This window comes from Dasypus novemcinctus, chromosome 10 (assembly GCF_030445035.2).
Source record: "Dasypus novemcinctus isolate mDasNov1 chromosome 10, mDasNov1.1.hap2, whole genome shotgun sequence".
In the NCBI taxonomy this organism is placed as follows: domain Eukaryota; kingdom Metazoa; phylum Chordata; class Mammalia; order Cingulata; family Dasypodidae; genus Dasypus; species Dasypus novemcinctus.
The window spans coordinates 43,694,284-43,721,399 of NC_080682.1; the positions used below are offsets into that span (position 1 = coordinate 43,694,284).

At 44.6% G+C, this 27,116-nt stretch overlaps 1 protein-coding gene and 1 pseudogene across 50 annotated transcripts in view; both read right to left on the minus strand.

Moving 5' to 3' along the window:
* Positions 1 to 686: 686 nt before the first annotated feature.
* MADD (MAP kinase activating death domain) overlaps positions 687 to 27,116 on the minus strand; it is a 49,090-nt gene continuing 22,660 nt past the window's right edge. For 6 of the 50 annotated variants that reach the window (XM_058306232.1, XM_058306244.2, XM_004457950.4 and 3 more), the window contains 15 exons: positions 26,058 to 26,158; positions 25,445 to 25,516; positions 24,957 to 25,115; positions 22,469 to 22,577; positions 22,130 to 22,192; positions 21,763 to 21,883; positions 21,552 to 21,657; positions 20,136 to 20,246; positions 12,852 to 12,959; positions 6,578 to 6,742; positions 6,262 to 6,334; positions 6,001 to 6,107; positions 3,760 to 3,829; positions 2,041 to 2,087; positions 687 to 1,674 (listed from right to left, as the gene is read on the minus strand). In XM_058306232.1, the coding sequence (XP_058162215.1) occupies positions 1,570 to 1,674; positions 2,041 to 2,087; positions 3,760 to 3,829; positions 6,001 to 6,107; positions 6,262 to 6,334; positions 6,578 to 6,742; positions 12,852 to 12,959; positions 20,136 to 20,246; positions 21,552 to 21,657; positions 21,763 to 21,883; positions 22,130 to 22,192; positions 22,469 to 22,577; positions 24,957 to 25,115; positions 25,445 to 25,516; positions 26,058 to 26,158 (1,517 nt within the window). In that variant the 3' untranslated portion in view covers positions 687 to 1,569. Of the gene's footprint in view, positions 1,675 to 2,040; positions 3,830 to 6,000; positions 6,108 to 6,261; positions 6,335 to 6,577; positions 6,743 to 12,851; positions 12,960 to 20,135; positions 20,247 to 21,551; positions 21,658 to 21,762; positions 21,884 to 22,129; positions 22,193 to 22,468; positions 22,578 to 24,956; positions 25,116 to 25,432; positions 25,517 to 26,057; positions 26,159 to 27,116 lie in introns of those variants that run through there. The other 44 variants (XM_058306241.2, XM_058306234.2, XM_058306229.2 and 41 more) reach the window with 15 other exon arrangements.
* LOC101430207 (CKLF-like MARVEL transmembrane domain-containing protein 6 pseudogene) lies at positions 16,883 to 19,371 on the minus strand (annotated as a pseudogene).

The following is a 27,116-nucleotide window of genomic DNA, read 5'->3' on the forward strand; positions in this document are numbered from 1 at the left end:
TACAAAATACTGTGAATCAGGGACGTGGAAAGGCCAGCATCCAGCTGCTCTTACGTCCCCCACGGGCGGTCTCAATCCACTCATCAGTTTCCTTTTGGGAGGAGGAAGCCAATAGGACTGCGGTGCCCCGTTAGGGGTGAGAGGGGCCTCCCTGCTGTGGAACAGTAAGGGCCTCCCTGTGGCCTGTGGAGCTTGGTCCTAGGGTTGCTTCTCTGAGTTCTACCTTCTCACGGGCTCTAAAGATACTCCTGGCCAAGGGCCCAGAGCCCTGGGCTTCAGGCGCTTCGGGGTGCTCGAGGCCACGTCCACCCCCCTCTGGACCATCGCAGAGGCACAGGGCAGCCCGATGGCTTTGGTTTCCCCTCACTGCGGCCGCCAGTGGCCAGTGTGGCTGCTCCCTCTAGTGGCCAGTTCGCAGCACACCAGCCTTCTGCCGGCGCGGAGGGTTCGTTCCCCAGGAGAGGACTTCGCACAGGCCTCTGGCAGCCCCAGCGGCGGAGGAGCCACCCGCAGGGTCAGAAGGCGGGGAGGTGGGAGTACGGACTGGAGCGTGCCAGTGGCCTGGAAGTGGAGGCTCTTGTCTCCTTCCTTCCTCCAAGACTGAGGGGTCTTTTTGGAGTCAGTTGTTGCTCAGGCCTGGGCTGAGAGGAAGCAGCATTTAACGAAAAGCAGTCAGAAAGCCCAAGGGGAGTTAAGGACATTTAATTCACATTCACACAGCTGTACATTTTCTATAAATAATGTGGAGCTGAAATATTTACAGTCATCTCTTGCCCACCTAGGCTGTGTCTCCCTTCTGGCACCCAGTGCCAGGAGATACTGCCTGCAGACAGGTGTGTACACTGAACTTGGCCTTTCCCCACCCCTCCTTGGTATCTGGGCAGAGCAGCCGGTGGTCCCTGGGCCTCTGCTCTCATGCCAAAGGCAAAGCTAACCACATGCAAACTGCCGCAGGACTGGAGGCAGGGCAGCAGCAAAGCCTGGGGCCCTTGGCCGTAGCTGCCAGGTGGAGAAATGCAAAAGGAAACAGGGAGGTGGCCATCACTCCAGCTGCCCCCCGATGGCCCTTCCTTTCCCTGTTCACCCTTGTCTAGGCAGGCAGGCCTCAAGCTGCCCTCCCTTCCCACCGAGTGGACCTGCTCCAGGGGCCCTGGTGGGTTATAGTGCCAAGAACAAGGACACAGAAACACAACACCAGTGTCTCAAGGACACGCAATAATGGACTCACACTGGCCTAACCTCAGATTTCTTAGAAGCCACTGATCCAGCAGACAGGCAGATACAGAGAGACAGACAGACATACTCTTGAGCCCTGAGGGGACAGCAGGCTGGTCGTCTGGGAGTGGGGAGGGAGCAGGAGGAAGAGATTAGCTGAATCCTGTGATTCACACACCCAAAGACACCCTTGGAAGGTCGCACAACTGGGAACCAACTAAGCCGCAGTGAGGCTTGTGGCGAACACCTGCGTTTCATCCTCGTCTTGGTCAGAGCAGCATCGTGCACAGGGAACAGCAAGAGGGCAAGAGGCCGGGACAGCCCCGGGCTGGGCAGCAGCTTCATCCCTCTCCATCAGCTAGAGACGGGCCGGGGCGGAGTTCTGAGATCTTCCTCACTGCTACGAACTGCAGCCACGTACGAGAAGAGACACAACACAGAGTAGCAGATCTCGTGGGCCTAGAGGGGGGAGAAAAACAGGCAGATCAATAACACTGCGATGGTGGAGGCACTGCCAAGTGGGAGACTCCTGCCCTAATTTTGGGTGGAGACCTCTGGGCACCTCTGGGCTAAACCTGAGTCCCAGGCAAGACCTCAGAAGCTGTCCCAGTGGGAGTGGGGATTAGGATGTGTGTGTCCCTTTCTCCAGACTTAAGTCTTGTTTCAGCTTTAGTTGAATCTTTGGCATCTAGACCAAATTCACCTGCAGAACTATTCTGACTGCCCACTTGCCCCTGCTTTCGGAGAGCCCACCCCGCTCCTGCCTGAAGGGCCCGGGGAGCCCAGCGCAGACGGTGGCCTGGCAGGGCTGGGGAGCACACTCACCATTGGCGTCTTGTACTTGTGGCTCACCACTTCTTTAATTTCAGGAACTAAAACCGGACGGGCAAGAGACAAAACAGAGAGTTCAAAACTAAGAGCAATAGTGCCATGCTCCCCCAGGCGGTGGCGCCCGGCACCAGGGTCCCCTTCCCCTCTGTGGCCTCTCGCAGTGGCTGCAGTGGCTCGGGCGCTCACAGGGCAGAGGCCGCCGGCACTGGCCCCTGGGGAGCTGCAGGGGGTATGTCCAGATTTGGGTTGGGAGAAGATGGTGGTCTCTAGCCTGTGCCTCACCTTGCTGAGATGCCCGTGAACTCATCCTGTCACCAGCCTGAAACTCTGGTCATGTTAACCACAGTTTCTGCTACTCCCAGCCCCTACCCAGAGGGTCCTGAGGCTGGGTGAAGAAGTGACATGATCCTAAGCCCATCAGACTGGTAAGTCTTCCCTGAGTGGCAGGAGCAGCCCGGGCCTGCCTGTGTGAGGGAGAGCGTCAGAGGGCTCTGGAGCAGACACACCGAGCAGAAGAGACAGGCGAGGACAGCGCCCAGGGAGGGAGGTGACAGGGAGCACCAGGCAAAATACACACATGTCCACAGCCCAGGATGCAAGGCTCAGAGTCGCCTCTGCCCTGCCCATGCAGGGGTGCTGCTTGGCCAGAGGAAGGAGGAAGGCCCCCAGGCTCAGCCAGCATCTCAGCCCCCTGGGGCCAGAAGAGGTCGGTCACCTTCTTCTGACCCTGGGAGGTGGAATTCTGGGGACTCAGGGTCAACTGGGAATAAACTCATCAAATGGAGAGCAGGAAGCCCCAGGTCCTTCTCCTGAGTTGGAAGATTTCCCCAAATCTCTCTCTGGCAGGAAGAGAGAAGGGAGCACACGAGGGGAGAAAACTCAGAACCAGAGAGCCAGCACAAGGGTGGAGGGAAGGGGGGAAGGAGGAGGGTGGGAGGGAAAGGAAGAGACAGCTCCATGTACAGAGGGAGCGGCCGGTGGGGTTGAAGGGAGCCCGCTCCACCCGCTGCAGGGCCCAAGGCAGAGGCAGCGCGAGCTGAGATCACTTTACCTGCTGGAGAACGAAGGTTTTCATAGCAGCGATGAGGGGCACAAAAGAATGAAGCACAAACACAGCAGGAACTCAAAGCCCCAGGGCGAGAGCCCACTACACCACTCCTTAGCGCCCCGCAGCGCGAGGCTGCCCCACTCCAGCTACTCTGTCCCTCTGACTGGGGCCCACTAGGTTTTCCTTCCCTCTAAACTCCACGTGCCCCTACTCTAGCATAGGGGCTGGGGAGGGCCAGCTCAGCTCCAGGGGCCAGGGTGGCTGGACAGAGCACTGGGCTGCTAGAGGGATCGCGGCAGGTGACAAGAACACAGCAGCGCTTGGGAAGTGCCAGTCTGCTCTGCCCCAGAACTTTCTGATCGCCAGCTGCCCAAGCAAGGGAAGGTGGCATGGCTCGGGGAGCCTCTTTAGTACCACCTCTAAACCCTAAATCCATCTAAGGCCACTTGCTCTTCCCAGGCCCTTTCCCCGGCAGCACTGTTGGCACTGCTTTCCTCTTTCTCCTCGCTCCACTCTCAGGGTTTGCTTTCCTTCCCTATCCCTCCTCTTCCTCCTGACCTCTCTCCAGAGCTGCTTCTCCCTGTCCCTAAGTCCCTCTTCTGGAGCTCCGAGGTTTGAGTTACTGCCATGTGAGTCCAGACCTAAGAGCAAAATAGTGTAATTACCAAATTCCTCCAGGACAAAGACGCCTCGAACTGTATTGCACTTTTTAATGTGATTCAGCTCTATGAAAACCTGTAAGAGAGGGAGGGAGGGTGGGGTAAGGCCCAGGGGCTCCACGCGGGCCCTGAAAAGCCCACTCTCCCAGCTCTGGCCCCACCCGCACACAGAAACCTACTTCCCAGAGGGCAGAAGAATCCACACACACACAACTCAAAAGTGCTAAGAAGCGAAGATAGCAGAGAGGGCATGTACCTTCCGCTCCTGGCCGGAGGAGAAAGCATGGGAGAGAAATGAAGGTGTTAGTTTTAATGGTCACACCCACCCGAAGGCCCCTCTGCTGGCCTGGGCTGCCTGCCCACCCGCTCTGCCCAGGGCAGCGCTTGTCTGACACTGAGCCCTGGGGATCCCCGCTCAGCCCATCAGGTCTCTACCCTTCCATGCATCCTCCTCCGGCGCAGAGGGCTGGCACGGGTGCCAAGCTCCCCTAAGACTGTCCCCGGGTGGGAGGTGTGGGTGTCTTCCTCGGCACAGGATCCAGGACCTCCCGAGAAGGATGTGGTGATCACAACAGCAGCTACTGCTTACTGAACACCTATTAGGGGTTTCACAAATACTCCTAATCCTCACATCCATGCGGCATGGGAGACAGCTACCCCCCTTCTACAGGTGAGGAAACCGAAGGTCAGAATGTTTCTTTGCCCGTGAATAGTGAAGCCGGGCTTCAAATCCAAGTGTGTCCTGAACTTCCAAGTCCACGCTCTTTCCACTTATTATCCCAAGGGAAGGGTGCGGTGCCTCCTCCACTTCACTGACTGTTATGTGGTAGAAGATGGACCACAGGGCCGTTATCCCATTATCAAACTGTGAGGAGGGACAGAGAAGTCAGGGTGTGACTGCCCCTCTCTGCAGGACACAACTTCCGGGGCAAAGCCTTAAATTACAGACTGGCTCGTCCATGCTTCCTTACTGTTGGACAACCGGGAGGGTCTGAAGGGTCTACACTGAGGGGAGGACCCAGGGAAGAGGGCAGAGCATCTGGGCACTGATTCACGAGCTCTCTTCTTCAGAGGAGTCCGGAGCCCAGGGGCAAAGGGCCCAGTGGCTAAGGCACTGAAATGTGGCCAGAAGTTTGCTCCCTAAGAAATGCCAGTACCTTCGTTCATGGTCCAGAAAAGTCCTGAGGTAAATCTCTCTTTGGGCTGACCCTCAGGTTTTTTGAGTTTCCTGCTACCCTAAGTCCCACGTTTGAAAATTTACCGAGGGGCTGCCAGGAAGCCCGAGTGGCCATTTCCCATTACACCAAAGCTGCCCAGCCAGCGTCCCTGAAATAAGGAGCGCTAAAATGGCAAGTGTAGCGCGAAAGCCCTGGTCCGAGGCCAGGTGCCCACCCTGCGTTGGCGCCGCTGGGGCTGTGGTGCTCCACACCGTCAGGTCTGGCTCAGGGCCTTGGGGCAAGGAACCCACATACCAGGGAAGGGGTAGGGAAGGCACTTGTGTGAAGAGTCAGAGCTGTGAACGGACCTGGGATGACGCGCTGGCCTCAGAAAGGAATTGGCTTAAGGGATGTCCACTGAGAGAAAAAGTAACACTGTGTTAAAAGTCCAAGAGGGAAAAAAAAAAAAAGTCAGCTCCTACGGTGGAATCACCATCAGGGGGAGATGTATCCTGGAGTGCTCCCCAGTCAAAAGAGGGGAATGGGGCCTGTGGAGCAGGGGACAGAGTGTGAACACTCAAAGGAAGGAAAAGAAGAGGAAGAAGAATCAGCAGGAAAAGAAAAAGGCAAATAAACACACACACTCCAGAGAGGACAGATACAGCTACTCACACACACAAAAGCTTCCCGCACATCAGAAACACGCGAGGAGACTGGCCAGTCTAGACTCTCAAAGCAAAACCACCAAGCAAAAGCGTACCCTGGGGATAAAGGAAGGCAGAGACGCTGTGCGGAGAAGGGCCACGGGAGACGCTCCCACTCACACTGCTGAGTCTAACGGGCGGAGGCAGCACGGCCTCACGGCCTCCCGGCAGAGGCTCCCTGCCACCCCTTCACGGGGGCTGGTGGTTGCCACTGGCACTCTGCCCTCCCTCAGATTTCGCTCTCTGGTCCAGTTGCTCCAATCCTCCCACTAGCCCTAGATGCCCTCCATCGTGCTCAGTGGGAACACACTGGGGACCTGGACACTGGTCCTTAATATAGACGGAACGACGGGGCCAGGAAGTCGCGTGCTGCCAGCCACACCCACCTGGTTGTGCATGAACTTGAGGTTGATGCCCTCCAGGGTGACCTGCAGCAAGCCACCCTCACCAGTCTTCATGTCCTGCACAGGGAACTCGCCACCTAGCTCAGGCCCTGTGGTGGGGGAGGAGGTGATGAGCTTGGTGGCGAGGTGGGGAGTCCCATACCCTGGCTTGCTTGCAGACCTCTGACTTGCAGAAGGACTGATGGAAATAAGAGGCAGCAACTTGCTCAGGGGCCTGCTCTCTTCGGGGCAGAGGCCTCTCACCGGGCTTGATGCTCTGCTGTCGGGCGGCTGCGCGCTCCATGCTGTCCTTCACGCAGTAGTACAGCTCCCGGCACTGCGGGGCGTGGGGAGAGAGCTGTGGGGTCACGGGAGCCTATCTGAGCTCCCGGCGCTCTGCGCTGCCCCTGCTGCTGGACGCTTGGTCTGAGGCCCACTGCTCTAGGGATCCCAAGCAGCAGTCAGAAGCCCAAGGGTGGCTCCAGACAAGGATGCTGGAATTTTAACTTCCCAGCAAGAAACTCAACGCTTTTGCCCTGGACACCCCCCTTCACCCCCACACGAACACAGCCCCGGGTACCTTCTTAGTATAGAACTTGTTGAGCTGGGTTTCAGAGCCATTTCTGCGCCACAAGCACAACACCTTGGTCTTGGGGCAGTAGGTCATGTTTATGAGTTTCTCATACCACCAGCGCTCATACACTGTCCCGATGTTACTGCGTAACACCACACAGTCATCACACACCTGGGGGAGGGACAGAGTGTTTCAGAGGTGCCCTCACTACAATGGTCCTGGGAGAAGCCCCGTGGTCAGATTTTCTGCCTTATGCTCACAGTTCTCCCTAGGTAGAGACTGGAAGGCAAAACTGCTGGACATATGTCTTCTAGATGGGTTTATTGAAAGAAAAAGAGTCACTGAAATGAACCTGTGTGCAGGGAAGGAGGTTCACTTTTCAGTTCAATGAGCATTTCTGTATTACCTCTCACATGGTCTACACACTTGAAGCACTCAGAGGCTACCTTATACTGCCGACTTACAACCTGAGGAATCGTCTCTGCTGACAAACACAAAGGGAAGGGGTTAAGGCAGGCTTAGCAAGGAGGCCAAAATGACAAGAGCACTTTCTAATCCTGGCTCTGCCCTTTTTCTGAATATGCCTTATTAAAAATTAATTTACACAAGTGATACATGAACAATGCTTATTGTAAAATATATAAATATATATTTAAACTAAGAAAAAACAAAAGTCCCTCCTCACATTCTCCTCTTGCTCAACATCCTCCCTCGTGCACTGCTTACTGCTTCATTTATTACGAGAGCTATTACAGCACGATGAGAGGAGCAGAGGCCTAACACTAGACTGCCTGGGTTTGAATTCTGGCCCTACCACTAATTAACTGTGTCACCAAAAACCAGCTGATCTCTCTATGCCATGTAAAAAAATTAACTGTGTCACTGTGAACTAGTTGATCTCTCTCTGTCATATCTAAAATGGGGAGAGTAAGAGGAATCATGAAGTTATCATGAAGGCTGAGTGGTTAATGAGCATAAAATTCTTAGAACAAAGCCAGGCATGTAAAAAGCACCCTTGTTAGCTGTTTTACAACTATATACCATTATGATATAAGATATAATAATGATAATAATAATTATTACTACTATGTTGATGGTTCTCAAATCATTCGCCATATTAGACCTTCCTTCCTGAGTTCCTGAACATCTCTATCTGATGTCTCACAAGCATCACCTCAAACAAGCACCTCCAAGGCTGAACTTGCCTGCTCTTCCTAAGCAGATCCTTTTCTAAGTCCACTATTTGAGTCAATGGTACTGCCTCTGTCCAGCTGCCAAAGCCAGAAATGGGAGTTAATGCAGGACTCCTTCCTTTTCCCTGTAACTCCATCCACCATCGAGTCCCATCCATTCTACCTCAATATCCCCCAACACTCTCCCCCTCCCCCACCCCAACAGCACACACGCTTACTCTTCTTCTGAGGGGTTGTCTCTGACTCCAGGAACCTCTGCTATGTATTCCCATAACACCTGCCCCGATCATCTTCTGTCATAATACTCCTCCTACATTATTACACTGTTTAATTCTCTGACTTAATATTGAGGTTCTAAAACCCTTATGAAGAAAAGGGTCAAAGTAACAGAATAGACACTGGAAACCTGAGATCTAGCCCCAGTTTGACTCTGTGGTTTTCAATAAAGTCTTCTCCATATGGAAAATGGAGACACAGTGCCACCTTCCATAATCTTTTGAAAACATTGTGTAAAGGAGAGGGGCAGGTATTTAGGAGACCATATAAATTCTAGGCTAGTGACGATGAAAATAATATGTCATACTCGCCTACACTGCTGGCACAGGTGTAAATTAATATAGTATTTGCCAGAATCTATCAAAATTTTAAACGTATATAATTTTGACCTAGAAATTTCACATCTAGGAATCTAGCCTATAGAAACACTCATTTGAGTGTGCCAACAGATATGTTCAAAGATATTCAATGAAGCATTATTTTTTTAAGGAAAAAACAGTGGGAAGGACTAGTTAAATAAATTATGGTACAATCATATAACACATAATGGCTAAGCAGTCATTAAAATAGACACATTTACATAATATGTAAACATGGAAAGATGAACATAGTAGCTTAAGTGAAAAAAAAAAGCAATTTATAAAACAACATTTGTAGTTGATACCATGTTTGTAAATACTAAAACAAAATCCCATATAAGTTAGTTGTATTTATACAAATATGTATTTTTTTTTTAATCTGAAAAGATTCACACCAAACTAATTCACTGGGATATGGGATTGGGAGAGTGGGAGGAAGTAAATGAAAGCTTTCATTTTCTTCTACACAGTTTGAAACTTTTAAAGCATATATACTGATTTACTTTTGTAGTTAAAAAAAAAAAGGTAAGAAGGCTGATTTTAAAAAGTCTTCCCAAACTGCTAAGTGATCGCATAGCTGGCAGGCTCTATTCTGAGAAAGGCTGAATCAGATAACCCCACAGTAGCCAGGGGATGACACAGTGACATGGGTACATTCTTATTTGGCATGGCAATAATTCAAGTAAGATAAATCCATGAGGTGATGGATCTAACCCTACCCTCCAGAAACTTTTTTTTGAGGCTTCCTTGCATAGTGGTGAGATCTATACTTTGGGGGATCTTCTGGTGAGATTTATTTTGCAAAAGGGAAAGAAAAGGGCAACAATCACCTGTGACCTCTACTGCAGTGCAGATGTCCTAAGTCAGTTCTCAGCTCGGAGACATACCTTTATCTGGATGTCTCAAACGTAGCTTCTCAAAGGCACCATGTCCAAAATTGAACTTGACATCTCTCCTGGGCAGATCCTCCTTCTAAGTCCCTTATTTGAGTAAATGGTACCATCATCCAGCCCCCAGCTTTGAGACATATCTAACCAAATTCTAACACTTCAAAGGGATGACATGAAGATAACTCCCAACTCAGCAATACTGACATGTATGCTTCTGCTTCCAAGCATTATAGCATGCCTGTGTTTGGAAAAACATCTGTTCAAAAAGCTGTGAATGGGAAAATCAAATGCAATTATACCAAAGGGGAACAGATAATTTAGGAAAATTATTTTATTTTATTATTTATTATATTATTTCACTGGCTTCTAAAATACGTAGAAGAGAGCCATCTTAGAATTAAAAATTCAGAAATGAAGAAAACATGGAACTTTTCTTGACAACCCTAGAGTAAGAAAGGCTTTTACTATCTTTGCCTCAAAATCCAGGAGTCAAAAAAGAAAAAATTGTTTAATTCAACTACATAAAAATTTTTTTAAAAAACTTCTGCATAATATAAAATATCATAATCAAAATCAGAAGAGGGGAATGGATGTGGCTCAAGCCACAACAAGGAAAAAACAAACAACAATGAAAAACCAACTCAGGAGAGCTGATGTGGCTCAGTGGTTAAGCGCTGGCTCCCCACATTCGAGGTCTGGGGTTCAATATCCAGCTCTGGTATCTCAAAAAAAAAAAAAAAAAAACCCAGAAGACAAATGAGGACCTTTACAATAGCTAGATGAGGCTGCGCACATCTGAACCTTCTCACCACTATGAGTGAGGTGACCGTGAGCACAGGAAATACACAGCACCACCTATGAAGTATTCCTGCCAAAATACTGAACCTGAAATGGATCAAACCTCTGGATAGAACCAGTAGTTTATAGGAAATACAAGTGATAGAGAAATATGTTAAACAAAACCAAGGAGATACAAACAGCAAAAGTCTGGGATGTGGAATATACTACAAGGCAAATGACCCAATTTCCTCAATAAAATAAATGGCTAGGGAACAAAAAGAGAAAAGGGGTTTCTTTTTGAGGAAAACGTGGTCACTATAGCAGCCACGCTTCGGCTCCCAGGTCCTCCTGACTCACCGCCGTTCACTCTTGCCGAGGAACAAGTCAGTCAGGAAGCCACGCCACAGCCGTGGCTTTTAAGGACACCGGAAAGATGCCCGTGGAACCAGAGGAGGCGATTTACCGCATTAGAATCACCCTGACTGCAAAGTAAAGTCTCTGGAGAAGGTGTGTGCTGACTTGATTAGAGGTACAAAGGAAAAGAACCTCAAAGTGAAAGGACTGGTTTGGATGCCTACCAAGACTCTATGAATCACTTCAAGGAAAACTCCTTGTGGTGAAGTTTCAAAGACTGGGATTGTTCCCAGATGAGGATCCTCAAGCGACACATTGACCTGCACAGTCTTTCTGAGATTGTTAAACAGATTATTTCCATCAATATTGAGCCAGGAGTAGAGGCTGAAGTCACCATTGCAGATGCTTAAGTCAACTATTCTAATAAATATTGTCAGTTGCTAAAAAAAAAAAGAAAAGAAAAGGGGAGTGTGGTGGCTTGGAGTTACATACCACAGAAAAACATGTTCTTAATCTTAATCTATTCTCCTGGGTGTGGATGCTTGTCAACAGGACCTTTTGATGAGGTTACTTCAGTTAACGTGTGGCCCACCTGACTCAGGAAGGGTCCTAAGCCTATTACTGGAAATCGTATAGAGAAGGTTCGAGAGAGAGAAAAGGCGAGGGAACAGATAGAAGTTGGAAGTCAAGGGAACCTAGAAGAGACAGAGAAGATGCCATCATGTGCACTGACATTTAACAGAAAAGGCAAGGAACCCTGAGGATCACTGGCAGCCAGCCCCAGAATGCCATGGTGTTCGGGAAGGCCTTGCTGACACCTTGATTTTGGACTTCTCTTAGCCTCAAAACCATGAGGCCATAAATTCTCATTGCTGAAGCCATCCCAATTTATGGTATTTGTTTTAGCAGCTAGCAAACTAAAAGGGCGCTTGTTGACATACTTAAGAGTCATATCAACCAAATCCAATATGTAGACCTTGTTTGAATTCTGATTCAAAAGATTCAATTACAAAAAGACATTTTTGAGGCGATCAGGAAAATCTGAACACTAACTGGATATTGGATAATATTAAGGAATTATTACAATAATTTCTAGGTATAATAATGGGATGGTGCTTATAATTTTTAAAAGGTGTCCCTATCTGTTAGAAGTATATACTTAAATATTTATGGGTGAAGTGGTATGATGTCCTAGGATTTACTTTAAAATAATCCAATGATGGGGAAAAATAATCCAATGACAGATGAAACAAGATGGGCTACGTGTTTATAGGCAGTAGATACAAGGGACACTCATTTCACAGACAAATGGCTAACTTCTCTAGTTACGAAGAACTCCTAGAAATTAGGAAGGAAAAAACCAATAACCTAAAAAAAAATGGGCAAAGGACATGAACAGGTCACATTAAAAGAAATACAAATAGTGCTTAAACACATGAAATGATAGAAGCCTCACTTATCATAAGAGAAATACAATTGAAAAACTATACTGAAGAGCAGGTGTAGCTCAGTGGTTGAGTGCATGCTTCAAATATATGAGGCTCCAGGTTCAATCCCCAGTACCTCCAAAAACAAAAACAAAAACAAAACAAATGAACTAAAAAAACTATACTGATATACCATTTTTCATATTCACTTGACAAAAATTCCAACCACACATGCTGTTGGTGAGGGTGTTGGGAAATAAGCACTCTTAATATATGGCTGGTGGGAATACAAATGGTACAACCCTATGAGGCAAAATTGGGCAATATTCATCAAAAGAACAAATGCAGTTAACATTTGACCCAGCAATCCCACTGCTGGGAATTCTTATAAATACACCTGCACATGACACGAAGTTGCCCTTGCATCATTCACAGTAGCACTATTAGCAAGAGCAAAAGACTGGAAGCAACCCAAGTCTCCATATAGACTAGCTGGTTAAATAAACTAAAATACAGTGGAATATTAAGCAGCTGTAAAAAGAATGAGAAAGATCTTTTGTACTAATATAGGAGATCTCCAGGATATGTTTAATGAAAAAGCAATATACAGAAGATATGCTAACTTTTTGTAGGAAAGGGGAAAAATTGGAATTCATGTTCGAATTTTATTTTGTTACTAATAAAAGTGGTTACCAATAGGAGGAAATGGATGGGACTGGTGGGAAATGAAGTAGAAGGGGAGAAGAATGAGAGTTAGACTTTTCAATGTACACCATTTTGTATTGTTTTGATTTATGAATAATGTGACTATATTAACAATTCAAAGTATATGTTAAAAGAAATGGTGAAAAAATATTTGCATAATAGCCTAACAATTTAATGATAAATGGATCATGAAAGATGAATGAGATAAATGGGAAAAAAGAATCTGGTATTAGTTCTAGGAGATCCTTGTGACTCTCAAATATTCCTCTTGGCTTCTGGCATGGGCCAGCACCTACCTCCATGAAAAAGATATCTCCATTTGTATCTGTCCCCGCATGGACCACAAATGTCTGCTTCTTCATGTGTCGACTGCCACTGGACCGGATAGAGAGATCACGTCCATTCTGAGGAAAGAGAGATCTCTTAGGGACATCTGTAAATCCTTCTCACAGAGGGCTCTGGGCCAAGAATGCCCCAATTAGCAGTTAAAGTCATATCAGCTTCCTTCACAAAGTCTTATCTGCAGGCCACTGGCCACTAGGGAAGTGTACTCAAACTTTCTGGTCTCAAGACCAAAATTAAAAATTATTGAGTCACAACAGACAAAAGGGTAGAAGCAACCCAAGTGTCCATCAACAGAAGAATGAATAAACAAAATGTAATTTATCTATACATATTAATTGAATATTATTCAGCCATTAAAAAGGAATGAAGTTCTGATCCATGCTACAACATAGATGAACCTTGAAAACATTGTTAAGTGAAATAAGGCAGCCACAAAAGTACAAATATTTTATGATTCCATTCATATGAAAAATCTAGAAAAAGCAAATTCAAAGACAGAAAATAAATGAAAGGTTACCTGGAGGGAAGGAAAATGGGGAATTACTGCTTAAAAGGTAAAGTTTATTTTGGATGATGAAAAAGTTGTAGTAATGTAAGGTAGTAATGGGAGCACAACATTCTAAAAATAATGTCACTGAATTGCACATTTAAAAATGGCTAAAATGGCAACTTTTATATATGTTACCACAATAACAAATAATTTTTAAAAATTATTGAGGACCCCAAAGAGCTTCTGTTTATGTGTTATATTTTTAAATATTTAATTTATTAAAAATAATAATTCATGAATGATAAACCCATTACATGGTGATATAATTATTTTTTAAAAATAATGATATTTTAAAAATAATTATATTTTAAAAAATGAATGAGAAGAGTGTCACTGTTTTGCAGTTTTGCAAATTTCTTTAGTGTTTGGCTTAACACAAAACACCTATATTCTTATATCTGCTCCATATTCAAACTGATCCCATATGTTGCTGTTTTTTTTAATAAAATGGATTTATTTTTAAAAGATTACAAAATTTGATATTGAAAGAGATTGAAAAAAAAAAACCTGACAGGATTTAAATAGGCAAATATGAAATGACTGGCTACAAACAATTTAAAAATATATTTCCCAGTCTCCAAATAGAACATTAATTTAGCAATTATACAAATTTTTGTACCATGAATCCATTTCCCTTATAATTCTTAAGAACCATTCTAAACATTGTATTTGTATGAAATACAACAAACCAAATTTATCAGAGTTATTACTAAAAAATTATTTTATATTTACTGAGTTTGTTCTTTTCTGTAACTTGTTTTTGGGCCCCAACTTTTGTTTAAACTTTTTATTTACCACAATGGTCCAAATTTATTGAGTTTATTGAGTTTGCCCTCCCTTTTCTGTACACAACAGTGGTTTTTGGTCCCATGTTTTGCTTGAACTTTTTGTTTACTGTAATAATCTTTTTCACTCCAAATTCCTTCCACAGAAGAGAAAAGGGAGACTAACCAGTAATAGATTCCATCACAAGGAATGTGAAGGAAGGTTCTACAGTGAGTAAAACCAGCAGTGAATATAATATATCTTGGTAAAAAGTAAAGAATTAAGTGGCCAGCTAAGAGGTCCCTGCTGCACCAATGAAACAGATGCCGGAGAAACCTCAGAACAAGCAGAGCTTAAGCTCAATGCCAGAAGTCAACTAAGGCTATGTAGGTCAAGCTCAACCAAGCCCAGTGCATGGGTGGGGACCCTAAGGTAGAGGAGATGGTTTGCTATGAATTCCAGCTGGATCTAAATGACATTTAAAATGACAATGGGGCGGCAGACTTGGCCCAGTGGTTAGGGCGTCTGTCTACCACATGGGAGGTCCGCGGTTCAAACTCCGGGCCTCCTTGATCAGTGTGGAGCTGGCCCATGCGCAGTGCTAATGCGCGCAGGGAGTGCTGTGCCATGCAGGGGTGTCCCCCGCGTAGGAGAGCCCCACGCGCAATGAGTGCGCCCCGTAAGAAGAGTCGCCCAGTGCCAAAGCAATTGCAGCCTGCCCAGGAACGGTGCCGCACACATGGAGAGCTGACGCAACAAGATGACGCAATGAAAAGAAACACAGATTCCCTTGTCCCTGACAACAGCAGAAGCGGACAAAGAAGACGACGCAGCAAACAGACACAGAGAACAGACAACCGGGGTGGGGGGGGGAGGGGAGAGAAATAAATAAATAAATAAATCTTTAAAAAATAAAATAAAATGACAACGTTACAGTTTGATGCGAAATTTCAGAACTTCCCCATCGCAAACTAGTTATCTTTGAATCAGTCTTTCTTTTTGGACCCAAGATCCAGACTATTTCTCCTGTGTTAGATGACATGCCCAGTAAAAACAGTCTCCATGACAGGTTTCATTATCTCCCAAGTAGGTGGTGGTGACATCACCATTAACACTAGCATCCAAGCTCTGATACAAATTGATAAGGTCCTGAATCAGTAAGTCAGAGCAGAAGCGCTTTCTGACCATATTGAACCATTTCTGAGAACCACATTAGCCACATTCACGCAGCTGAAACGAATCTACAACATAGAACCGGCAGATGAGAAACTAAAAAGAGGGTGGGGTCATTAAACTATATTGCTGGAAATGTGATTCCACTACTTCAGATAGAAATCGTTGCCTGGAGACTTCCACCAAAGTCCTGATGGACGTGAGGCATGGACTCATCACTTACTAGTGAACAAAAAACCAAGGAGGACAAGAAAGGTCTAGTCTGTGAACCACTTGGTCAGAAAGACCCAATCCCAAGTGCCCTATTTGTTTGGCTCTAAGACAGCCTGCTAGCAATGGACAATTTTTCCAAATTATCAGAACTTGTTATGAAATCTCTTGAGTAGTTTGACTACTCCCTTATACAGGTATGAACCTGGACAGGATTCTCTTGATATTCTTTCTAAAGTTCTCCTCTAAAGAGAAACTAGAGCAATGCACAAGGACCCGAAAGATCCTGCTGTACACTCTGTACAATTAAAAGGGCCCAAGATTCTGGACCACTGACTAACAGGAGAGTGAGCGCCAGAGGGTCACCTCTGCCAGGTGATAATGTACCCATATGGTCCATGGTGATAAGGAGACAGAGAAGCATCCTGAATAGATGAAAAAGGCCTCAGTGCCTGACTTCTTAGTCAGGGTTTTAAAGAGAAGACTGGCTCCAAAGAAAGCACTAAAGAGAGCTGAGCAGAGCTGACTGATTTACGTAGAAATAATCAGATGCCAACTGCCAACACAGAAATGGACCATTTTCTAAATCACAGTACTAATTCATCTCTTCAGATACTTACCCAGTATGTTTTTATAATTACTTTCACTGTATTGGGCAAAAGGTGTATATTTTTTTATCTTTGGTCCTTAGGCCTGATAAGTTTCATTTTCCTATGTGCTACATTATATAACAGTTTTTTTGTTATACTGTACTATCAACAATGAAAGTACAGTATAATCATGGGGTTGCTTATGTTGTTTTTACACACATAAAATACCAGCATCTCCCATATATAATTTATATTAGGTTATATAAATGTCTCAAAGAGTTAGCAATAATTATCTGAAAATGTAACTATGTAATTTTAAGGCTGAGTGAGATACAGTAAAGCCTGGGTTTATATTTTAAGGGAAAAAAACTCGAGGCCAAAATTTTAACTATTGATCGCTTAAGTATACATTAAATTTCAGTGAACAGAACATAATCTGATCACTGTCTACTTAGTTTCTTTTACTAATAAACTCATAACTAAGCAAGTTAATTTAAAAATGAAAAATTTCTTATAAGACAAGCAGAATCAGGCTGCTTATACAGCTATAAAGCATTATTTAGAAGCTAAGCCTAGTAAAACGTTCTAAAAGAATAACAAAATAATTTATCATCAGTTATTCTGTATGATTTTAAAAATATGTCCTTCCCATGCAAAAAAAAAATCACCACTTGAGATAAGTTTCAATCATTACAACAACGAAAAACCCCTCGGGTCTCATTTGTGGCGACTGATACACAGTCCAATATTAACACCAACTGCCTTCCTGCCCTTCCCCTCATGCTCCAAAGGAAGTGGTTTAAATTACCCAAATTCTACAGGAGCTTCTGCCAGAGTTTGAGCATCGGGCAGAGTCACTACCTTATGAAACACCTGTTCACAGGAGTGTTTATGCATTAAGTGCTTCAGTGAGGGCTTCAGACCTAGGGTTATTCTCAGGTTTTCTCAGCTTAGACTTCTGACATCTTTCCGGAAGCATAATGAAAAAGTCAATTAGAAACATGAAACTTTCCAAAAATCCGAACACAATTGCAGCAATTTCAGCAGAGGTCTTATCATGTGTGGCAACAAAAATGATGGATGCCAACAAGAACACACATCCTGTTCCACAAGTAATATAAAAATCCAATGATTTTACTTTGTCGTCATCAACTTTCTCATAAACTGGAGTACAATACACAGCCACTATAAGGAGACTTAGAAGAAAGGCACTGCAGCTTACAAATTCAAAAAAGTAAAGTCCTCCACACAAAGTACACTGTGATACAACTTCTTCACAGATAAAGGCCAGCAGAAACAGCAACAGCTGCGAGACTTTGAGCGCGCCCTGCTGCCACGAGAGCCGACCGAGGGAGAGGCAGGAGGCCAGGCCTTGCCAGGCGCCCTGAGTGGGGCCCAGGTTCTCCTCCGTGGTAGGGCCGTACACCTCGCTGTTCTCCATCGCCCAGGGCCCGGGAGCTCCACGGCTGCAGCTGCAGCGTCGGACCTGGGTGATTCCAGAAGTCCGCGGGACTGCCCCCATATGTTGCTTTATTTGAGGCATATGAAGATCAGCTGGCTCACAGATATGTATTTGGAAAAGGGAGGAGCATTTTATTTTTTATTTTATTTTATCTTTTTTAGGAGGTACAGGGATTGAACCCAGGACCACATACATAAGAAACAGGCGCTCAACCATTGGGCTATACCTGCTCTGCAGGGAGGAGTATTTTAATATTCTTCTTTAATACTACACAAAACTCAAAGAGTTAATTGCAGTGTGGAATGTGAAAACACAAATTTCTGTACTCTGTTAACATTAAAATCCATTGGTGTATCTTATATTTTGAATGGCTCTTTTACCTGTACTTGAATTTTTAACACCACACATTGGTCCTTTGGAAAATACTGGTTCCTAATTAGTTATACAGCATTCCCAAATGTTGACACATTTCATTATACAATGTCACAAAATTATATACATTAATATTACCATCAATCCCATTTAAAAAGTCTTTATATACTGGGCAGCTTCAAGTGCAAAAGTTTTCCAAAGTTCCAATTTTTACTTAAAAGCTTGAATTTTATCATTGGCAGCAAATGATGTCAGCTGTCTTCCTTAAAATGAGACACTTTATTAATTTTAGAAAATGTTTTTGGAAAATTTAATTTTTATATTTAATTTTTAAAATTGTCTCTCAAAACCCAACTCTGAATACCATAGTTTGCCAATCATTCTTTCAAATAAAAATGACATTACATGAAAAAAGCAGCCAGTTTACCATGCCATTAAAACTATCACAAATTGTATTCACCAAGTGCAATGAATGTCTCATGATGATGGAGGAGGTTGTTGTTATGGGGGGAGGAGTGGGGTGAGGGGGATGGGGGTATATGGGGACCTCATATTTTTTTAATGTAACAGTAAAAAAATAAATAAAGACAAAAATAAACAAATAAAGGCAATTCTTTAAAAAAAAACACAAAACTATCACAAATTGCTTTTCCTTAAAACAACCATTACACTTCGGTTTGAGGCAAAAGTGCTTTATGTATACTTTCCATTTTGTCATACAGAATATTAAAAAGATGTATAATCAATGACTGAGAGTTAATAAAATGAATCATTTTATGTGCCACACAATTGTAAGATGTTATTAATAGGGGAAGACAGGGGAGGAGGAGGGAGATGGGGTATATGGGAATCCCTAATACTTTGTGTAACTTTTCTGTAATCTAAAACCTCGTTAAAAATAAAGCCTTCTATTACCTTTAATAAAAAAAGTGTTATTAAAAAAAAATAGGGAAGTGGACATGGCTCAACTGATAAGAGCTGTCCACCTACCATATCCAGGGTTCAATCCCCAGGGCCTCCTGACATGTGTGGTAAGCTGGCCCAGGCGCAGTACTGCCACGCGCAAGGTGTGCTGTGCCATGCAGGGGTGCCCCCGCATAGGAGTGCCACACATGCAAGGAGTGTGCCCCGCAAGGAGAGCTGCCCCATGTGAAAACGCAACCTGCCCAGGAGTGGCACTGCACACACGGAGAGCTGACACAGCAAGATGATGCAACAATAAAGAGATGAAGTTTTCCCAGTGCTGCCTGATAATGCAAGCGGACAAAGAAGAACACACAGTGAATGGACACAGAGCAGACAACAGGGGGAAGGGGAGAGAAATAAATAAAATAAATCTTAAAAAATAAAAATATAAAGTCTATTGTATATTTTAAAAAGTAATCATTTTAACTGCTTCATCAGTTACATACATAAATGAAACTGGCTTTTTTTATTTTTTACTGTGAAGTAAAAAATACAGTTGTGAAGAATACAGTTGTTACTAGCAGTGTTTGGTGCCACTGCCTTGATTCGTGTTAAGGCAATGGTGGTTTTTTTGTTTGTCTTCTTAGGAGGTACTGGGGACTGAACCCAGGACCTGGTACATGGAAAGCAGGTGCTCAACCACTGAGCTACATCCACTCACCAATGAGAGTTTGTTTTTTAGTTTGTTTGCTTTTAGGAGGTACCAGGTATCAAACCTGGGATCTTGTATATAGGAAGCAGGTGCTCAACCACTTGAGCTACATCTACTCTTCCAGTGGTTATTCACCAGAGCCCCAGAGCTTTTGCACCATCACTGCCCATGTCAATACAGTGAGAAAGGCAAATAAGATCTAAGTGTTATTATGAAAATCATTTTGACCTTACGGACTCTCAGGAATCTGCAAGACCACACACTGAGAGCACTAGGACACTTTTAGTACAGTAAATCCCATTCCAAAACAGAAGGACTGAAGCCACATCTAGAGTCAAAGACTACTGCCCCATTTTCAAAACTGGGAGTGAACTAGACTCCAGTGGGATACAAGCCTAAGAAATGACCTGTGGGGAAACCTCTGCATTAGGCCAGAAGGCCCAAGGCTGACAAGTGAGTGGAAGGGGAGCTGAAGGATGACCTGGATATGCTTACCAAGTTTGCCAGATGATCAAGCACTTCATTGATTTGCTGGCTGTACACAAGCCCAATGTGGGACTTTCCCATCAGGCGCCTCACCTTCTTCCGGATGTCATTCTTATTTACCTGGAAAGTCAAAACAAGATGTTAACGAGGAAGGGCTCTGCTTTCAACTGAGGCAGAAAGAAAAGAAGGTACAAGGAAGCTTCCTACTACCTGGGAGAAGAGGAATTCTGAAAAAGCATATCACTGGACATGGGAGGAAACATTCAACTGTGTATTTGGGCAATGTGCTGGCAAGAGAAACCCTGGCTCGGTCCCAGATAGCTTCCACAGAGAGGGGGCGCTAGAGTAGTTCTGGTTCAAGTGGACTGGCAATCCCCAGCCAGTGCCACAGCATGCCCTTAAAGGGGTTCTAAAAATCCCTGGGGCTCCTCGGAGAGTGTAATTCAGAAAGTCACTTAGAGCAGCAATGTCCTAGGCTCCGCTGTAGCCGAGACAGCCTGCTGGGGATGAGATCATTAACCTTTCCCAACCGGAGTTAACTGATCCCCCTGGAGTTCAACAGAGGAGCATGAACCTTACAAAGGAAAATGAAACAAACCAAGAGGACCTGGATGGCATTTTCTGCATTTAACCAAGTAATTCCTTCCAATTTGGAGAGGTGGGGAGAGCAGGAGAAGAAACCAAGGGGCTCATTCTCAAAACAACCCTCTTCTACCCACCAATCCTAAAACTTCAAAGCAGGACTCTTCTACTTCTTCCATAGCTATAAAATCTGAGTACAATAAAATCAAACTAGAACCTACCACTACTTTTTAAATGGGTAGTTCTGCTTACTTAGCGATGGAAGAGACTATGTGATTAGAAGATTGTGCTGAAAAGTGAATTCTGAGCTTCTTTTCTAAGGTTTTATTTATTCATTTATTCTTTCTATCTGGTTGTGACATCTTTCTTAGTGTGTTGCTTTGCCATGTGGGGGCCTGTGCCTCTCCTCTGGGAAGACTTTTTTTTTTTTAACCAGGAGGTCCCAGGGGTTGAACTCAGGTCCTCCATATGGTAAACGGAAGCTCAATTGCTTGAGCTACAGCCACTTCCCCTAAGGTTTCAGAACCTTTTAAAAATATTTTTTAATTCATTGTATTCTATGGGAAGTTCTATTTGAATCCTAAAACTACTTAGCAAAGGGAGACAAATGAATAACTGGTATGGGGTTGTCAATTATCTTTACAATATTCCTTAGCAAAACAGACTGGCAGTTTCTGATAAACGGATCATGTGACCTCCAACTTTCAATCATGAGGAAAAATTTAGTAAGATGTTCTGAAAGCTGCCCAACTTTCAGAGTTGGGATTGCCTCGGAATTTAAGCAGCATGAACAAGTATCACGCTCCCAGCAGCAGCAGCTGGGCATAAGCACAATTGACATACCTTCATCAGCAGCATATAGGAGATGAGGTTGTGCAAAAGCGTGGCCAGCAAGCGATCTTCATCATCCTCCAGGCGCTTCCGATCATGCTCTCCCAGGGACAGGTACCTAAGTAGAGGACCAGAGACAAATCAGCCCTCAGGTGGACGACCACAGAAGGCACTGGCAGGAGGCCGGATCCGCATGTTCCCAAGGGTTTCCTAAGCCCCATACCTGTCAATCATTTCCTGAGGACCCTGGTCCATACCCATCCCTTCTCTCTCCAACATCACAGCATCTAAGAACGCATCTTCCCAGAACTGCATTTGGTCCCATAAAGTAGAACGCTCTTTGCCTGCATAGAATAGAGGTGGTTTTTTTCTCAGAGACTTGTTTGACAAATAAAGAATATAGCTACCAAATGAAAATAAAGAGCGAAGTTCAGAGAAAAGGGAGTCATTACAAATTTCAGGGCAAAGGAAACATAAGCATCTCTACCCCAGATCTAATATTCCTGCCACCAGCCCCAGCTGCCTCCAAGTGAGGCCCAGTCCCTCCCAAGGAGGAAGGATGAACACAGCACACACAGAAAGGTGGTTACTTATAGAAAAGGTTTCCATAGCAGCATCCTCTAACTGGTCCCACATCGATCCTTTGTCCCTTCCTGCCAATTTGTGAGCAGGAAGGACCATGGTAGCAAGAAAGAAAAGAAAGGAAGAAAGACAGAGGCTGTTGATTAATACCCAAATCCTCTCTCTTCTAGTTTTTACCCACTGCTCTTTCCAAACCCAGTAAGTCACCTGCTTCAGATATAAAATGCCATCTAACATCAGCCAGTGAGATCAGCAAAAAGCTAAGCAGCTATCTGCTTACTTATCCTACTCCCCAGCTGAACCCAGCTTTCTCCCAAGACAATGGGCCTTCTCAGTCTGTGTCTCACCTAGGAGTCCCTCGTAGAGATAGACCCGCTGGCTTACATCTTCAGAAGAGCGAACTGGGCTGCCCACCAGCTTCTCCTTTACTCCTGGCTTCAAGCCATGGGCTTTACCCTAGAGAAAAGAGGTGACAGGTTAGCTGCCAGAGGCACCATTGAAGAGGGGCAAAGAAAACCAAGCAGCTCATAGAGTTCGCTAAGAACCTATATACTCCAGCAGCCTTGCTTCTACCACTCTGCTTGCCTTTAGGATTTGACCAAAGTCAATTTGATAATCCTGCTTTCTGCTACTGCCTCCTAAATCATGCGATCAAGTTTTCATTTTGACTTGTCTTTACTTCTTCATCTCAGAAGACTCTTTTATCTAAAAGGAAAACCAGGAAAATTCTCTGTAGTACTGTGACACAGTAGAAAGAACACAGGGTTTCAATTTCAGCTGACCAAAGTTCAGATCACTGCCTCTTATGAGCTATGTGATCTTAGGCAAGAACCTTAGCTTCTCTGAGCCTCCTCTTCCATATCTGTGAAATAAAGGTTATAATACTTGCCTCACAGGACTATTACAAGGATTAAATTTGAAAATATATATAAAGCACTTAACAGTACCTGGCACGTTGTTGGTATTCAATGAATGTTCATTTTCTCTTTCCTACTGTCTCTTATGTTCCCTTAGAAATATCACTAACTTTACCTACCACTTTTGCAATACTAGACTTTCTATTCACCTAAAGAAGGTTTTCCATTAGGTAAAAGGTAGGTAATACCATGCCCGTTTCACAACAGATGAAACAAAATAAGCAGAGAAGCAGCTGATCAAAGGTTATTAGGCAAATGTGTGACTAAATGCCAGTCTCCTGGTTCAGAGCCCAATACTTTAGATTCAATGGACCACAATGACTTAATAGAATTTATTCCTTGCTAAAACACCTTGTGTTGGGGTCAAGAAATTTGGGTAACTGCTCTGAGCAACTCAACTGTACAAAGAGTTCTTGTCCGCTGGCATAGGACAAGTAAGAATTTGTTCCAGGAAGGGTCAAGAAAAGATAGCACAGAGCTGAATAGGTACCTGCAGGATTTACTTCATAATATTTATTTTACATCCTGAATGGAAGCACACTGCGAGGATTAAACTTCTCCTACTAAAACAAGTCTGGGGGGGTGGAGAGAGAGGGAGAGAGAGGGAGGGAGAGAAGGAGGGAGGGAGAGAGAGAGAGAAAGAGAGAGAGAGAGAGAGAGAAGGAGGGAAGGAGGGAGGGAGAAAAGGGCGGGAGGAGGGAGGGAGGGAGTGAGAAAAAAAACAAACCCCAATCTGTTTAGCTTCAAGATGGCTAGGTAAATAGATATCTGATAGAACAAACCTAGCAAAGTATTAAGAAGTGAGGAATCTAGGTGGTAGGCATATGGATGCTCACCCTACAATTCTTTTAACTTTTCTGTATGTTTACAAACTATCATAATAAAGTTTTGGGAGAAAACTTTTTTTAAAAGTGTAAAAAAACAGGCACTAAAGCCCATTCACGTGAACAGGTCTGGGGACTCTCAATCCTCTTCCCTGCCTTCTCCCTGGGATGTCACTTGTTCTATTAGAAGCCCATAGGCAGAGAGCTCTGTGGATAAGGATGATCGCCAGAGTTAAAAAACTCATTTCAATTTCATCCTTCATTCTCTCCATAAACCCAGGACATGACCTATAAGCTCTTGGGGAGAATATCCATTCTCATCTCTCTCCAATGAAGTGGCAAGTGCAGCACAGTATTTAACACTGCCTAGAGAGGGCAGGTCTGTACTGAAAAGCAGTGTGTTTCAGGAAAGGACTAAAAAGAAGAATGAGTTTAATTGGCTTATTGTGTGGCCTATGTCAAGTTCCCTGTTTCTTAAGGCTTTTGTCCCCCTCGCCTGTCAGAAGAGACTATTCATAACAATCTCCTAAACTGTAAACTTCTTGAGACTGGAAATCATGCTTTATTCATCCTATGCCTTCAGTAAATCACTTAGTAAATCACTTAGTAATGTTTATCAGTGAAGGAAATGACCATTAGGTATCTACCAAAAATTTTTTAAAATCCTACTTAAAGGTGCTATATAAGTAGAGACCCAACAAAAATAAAATAGGACTAGTCCTCAGACTCAGGTTGATAGGTACCAAATGAGAGTTGTTATTGCCCTAACATTATACGAAGGTACGGTTTGGTCCAGTTTAAACACAGGGGTTATTACCACATAGGATTCTAATTCGTCATCTGACTGGGCAGGAAGCCTAACATCACATTTTAGAGGAATACTCTAAAAGCCCCAGATCATCAAACGACTGAAAAAAAGCCTTAAGAAATATTTTCTTTAAAGCCAGATACATGAAGATTATCCATTCCCTTTTTCATATTTTCTTTCTTATTGCCTCTTTTCATTCTTTTCTAACAAAACCTCTCCTCACACCCCCTATTCCACCCCCAAGGCAATTAAAGAAGGTCTTCCTTGGTCAGTGAACAAAGCTTACAAAGATGGCACTCGTGGCAGCGTTGGTCTCAATTTCACTATCAGACAGAGTGCCCCGGGAGCTTGCCAAGTGGGCCCCCCCCTCGCCACCTGGTCCATCACCGGCGTTGCTGCTCAGGTCACTGTCTGCTCCAAGGGTCTCTCCAGAACTATTACTCACCTGGAAAGGAAGAAAGGTAGTAAGGGATATTCCCCAAGGAGGGGCCCCAGAAATGCCAGGCTGTGAGAGGGCTCTGCTGCCATAAAAAGTCTCTGGTGTGTCAGAGAGCCTCTCGAAGTACCTTCTTTATAAGATGAGGAGAAGCCCTGGGTGAACGCTCAGGACACAGACCTATGACAGGTAAACATCTCCACCATGAGAACCATGCTGACCTTAGACTAAGAACAGCTTCCAAAGGAGAAGATAAATTCCCTTTTTCCAAAGAGGAAAGCCACACCCCACCCCACCCTCAAGATGCCAGTGTGGTGTTCCCCTACCACGGTGCTAACTTCAGAATCCTGACTGGAGCTTCGGATCATAACAGCTGGACTCACACCAGTGACAGAGTCTGCATCAGTCCTCTGAAGTAAGACACAGGGACACAGGCATATCAGAGGAGGTGTCCAACCTGCTTTCAGTTTCCCGAAGAAATATGGTACTACCCCTCACCCTTCTAGTATCATGCCCAGAAGAGGTCATGAGAAAAATTTTTAATTAAACATGAAAGAAATACATAGTCACCAGAGAAAACCCATGAAAGAATAAGGAAATTAAAATAAGCCACAAATCCACCACCCACATTGAGCACTGTTCCATTTTTAGTGTATTTCCTTTCTGTCTTTTCTATATACATTTCAAAAATAAGATTAAAATCATCCTGTATATAGATTTGTAAACATTTTCCCACATCACTAAAATTTTGAAAACATAACCTTTAGTGGCTATTAAGATTGTATTACATGGATATATTGTACTTATTTAATCATTTCCCTATAATTGGACATTTATGTTGTTTTGAGTTTGTTGGTTTTTCTTTGTTGTTGTCATTGTTGTTTTAAACTTAAAGAAGTACCTGAGATAGCAACTTTGATCCTCAAAATTCTCAACAAGGATATTACAAACCTGGGAACCAGATGTCAGGCTTACACCGCTGTCTGCGCTGATCTGAGACTTTTTCTCCTCTGTCTCACCAAGGTCAAAGACAGGCTTGATCACTTCAGGCCCTGAGTAGGGGAAGACTTCTGGTGACTCAGTACACAAAGGAAAGGGACAAGCTGGTGAAGGGAGTGGGACAGCAACACAGCCCGCTCCCAGACCTGTTCAGCAAGTCCCAGGTACCTTTCTAGGGAATGCCCCCCAACCCAGGGACCCACTAGAAGAGGAAGTCCCTATATGCCTTAAGAACCACCTAAGACAAATTACATCTGGTCTCAAGGGGTTCCTCAGCCATCTTCTCAACCTGAGAAAATTCTGGGCAAATCACCCCAAAACAGAAAAGTTCCAGAGACAAATGTCTAAACCATATTCCACTGCACTCAGAACCAGCACTTCACTACTGCCTGTAACGAATTAAGTGTCCCCAGGCCACTCAGTTGCTCCCAAACAAATGTCTCTCAAGGGCTAGAAAAGGTTGGACCCAGTGAGATAAACACTGGACACTACCTACCCCACCCAATAACTTCTACATTTGAGACAAAAAACACCCCATTTTTTCCCCACCCACCCACAATGGTATGGTGGAAGGACAGAATGACAGAAAGCAAGAAAGCGTGCCTAGGCAAGCCACCAGAGAGTTGGGCAGCTACAGACTCAACATTGAGGGATAGCAACCATCTCTGCCAACTGTGCCCACAGGCCTTACAAAGGGTGAGGGAGCTCTCAGTCAATGAGGGGCACCAAAATAGGCAAACGTTCTCCCCACCAACTCTGAAGCAACAGAGAACCAAGTTCTAAGGGATTTTACTCAGTAAATACCCTGATCACAGCCTGATTGCTATGAGGGGAATGGGAGTGGAAAAAAGCAGCCTACAAGCCACCTATGAGTCATATATCACCTACCTGCTTTCATTCCAAATACCCCCCAAGAGCAAATTTTAGGTGGGGGCTGACAAAGGGAGCCTGCCCCAACTGGGCCTGGGGAGTTGGCAGGTATGGGAGACTTGGGAACAGGAAGGGGCATTT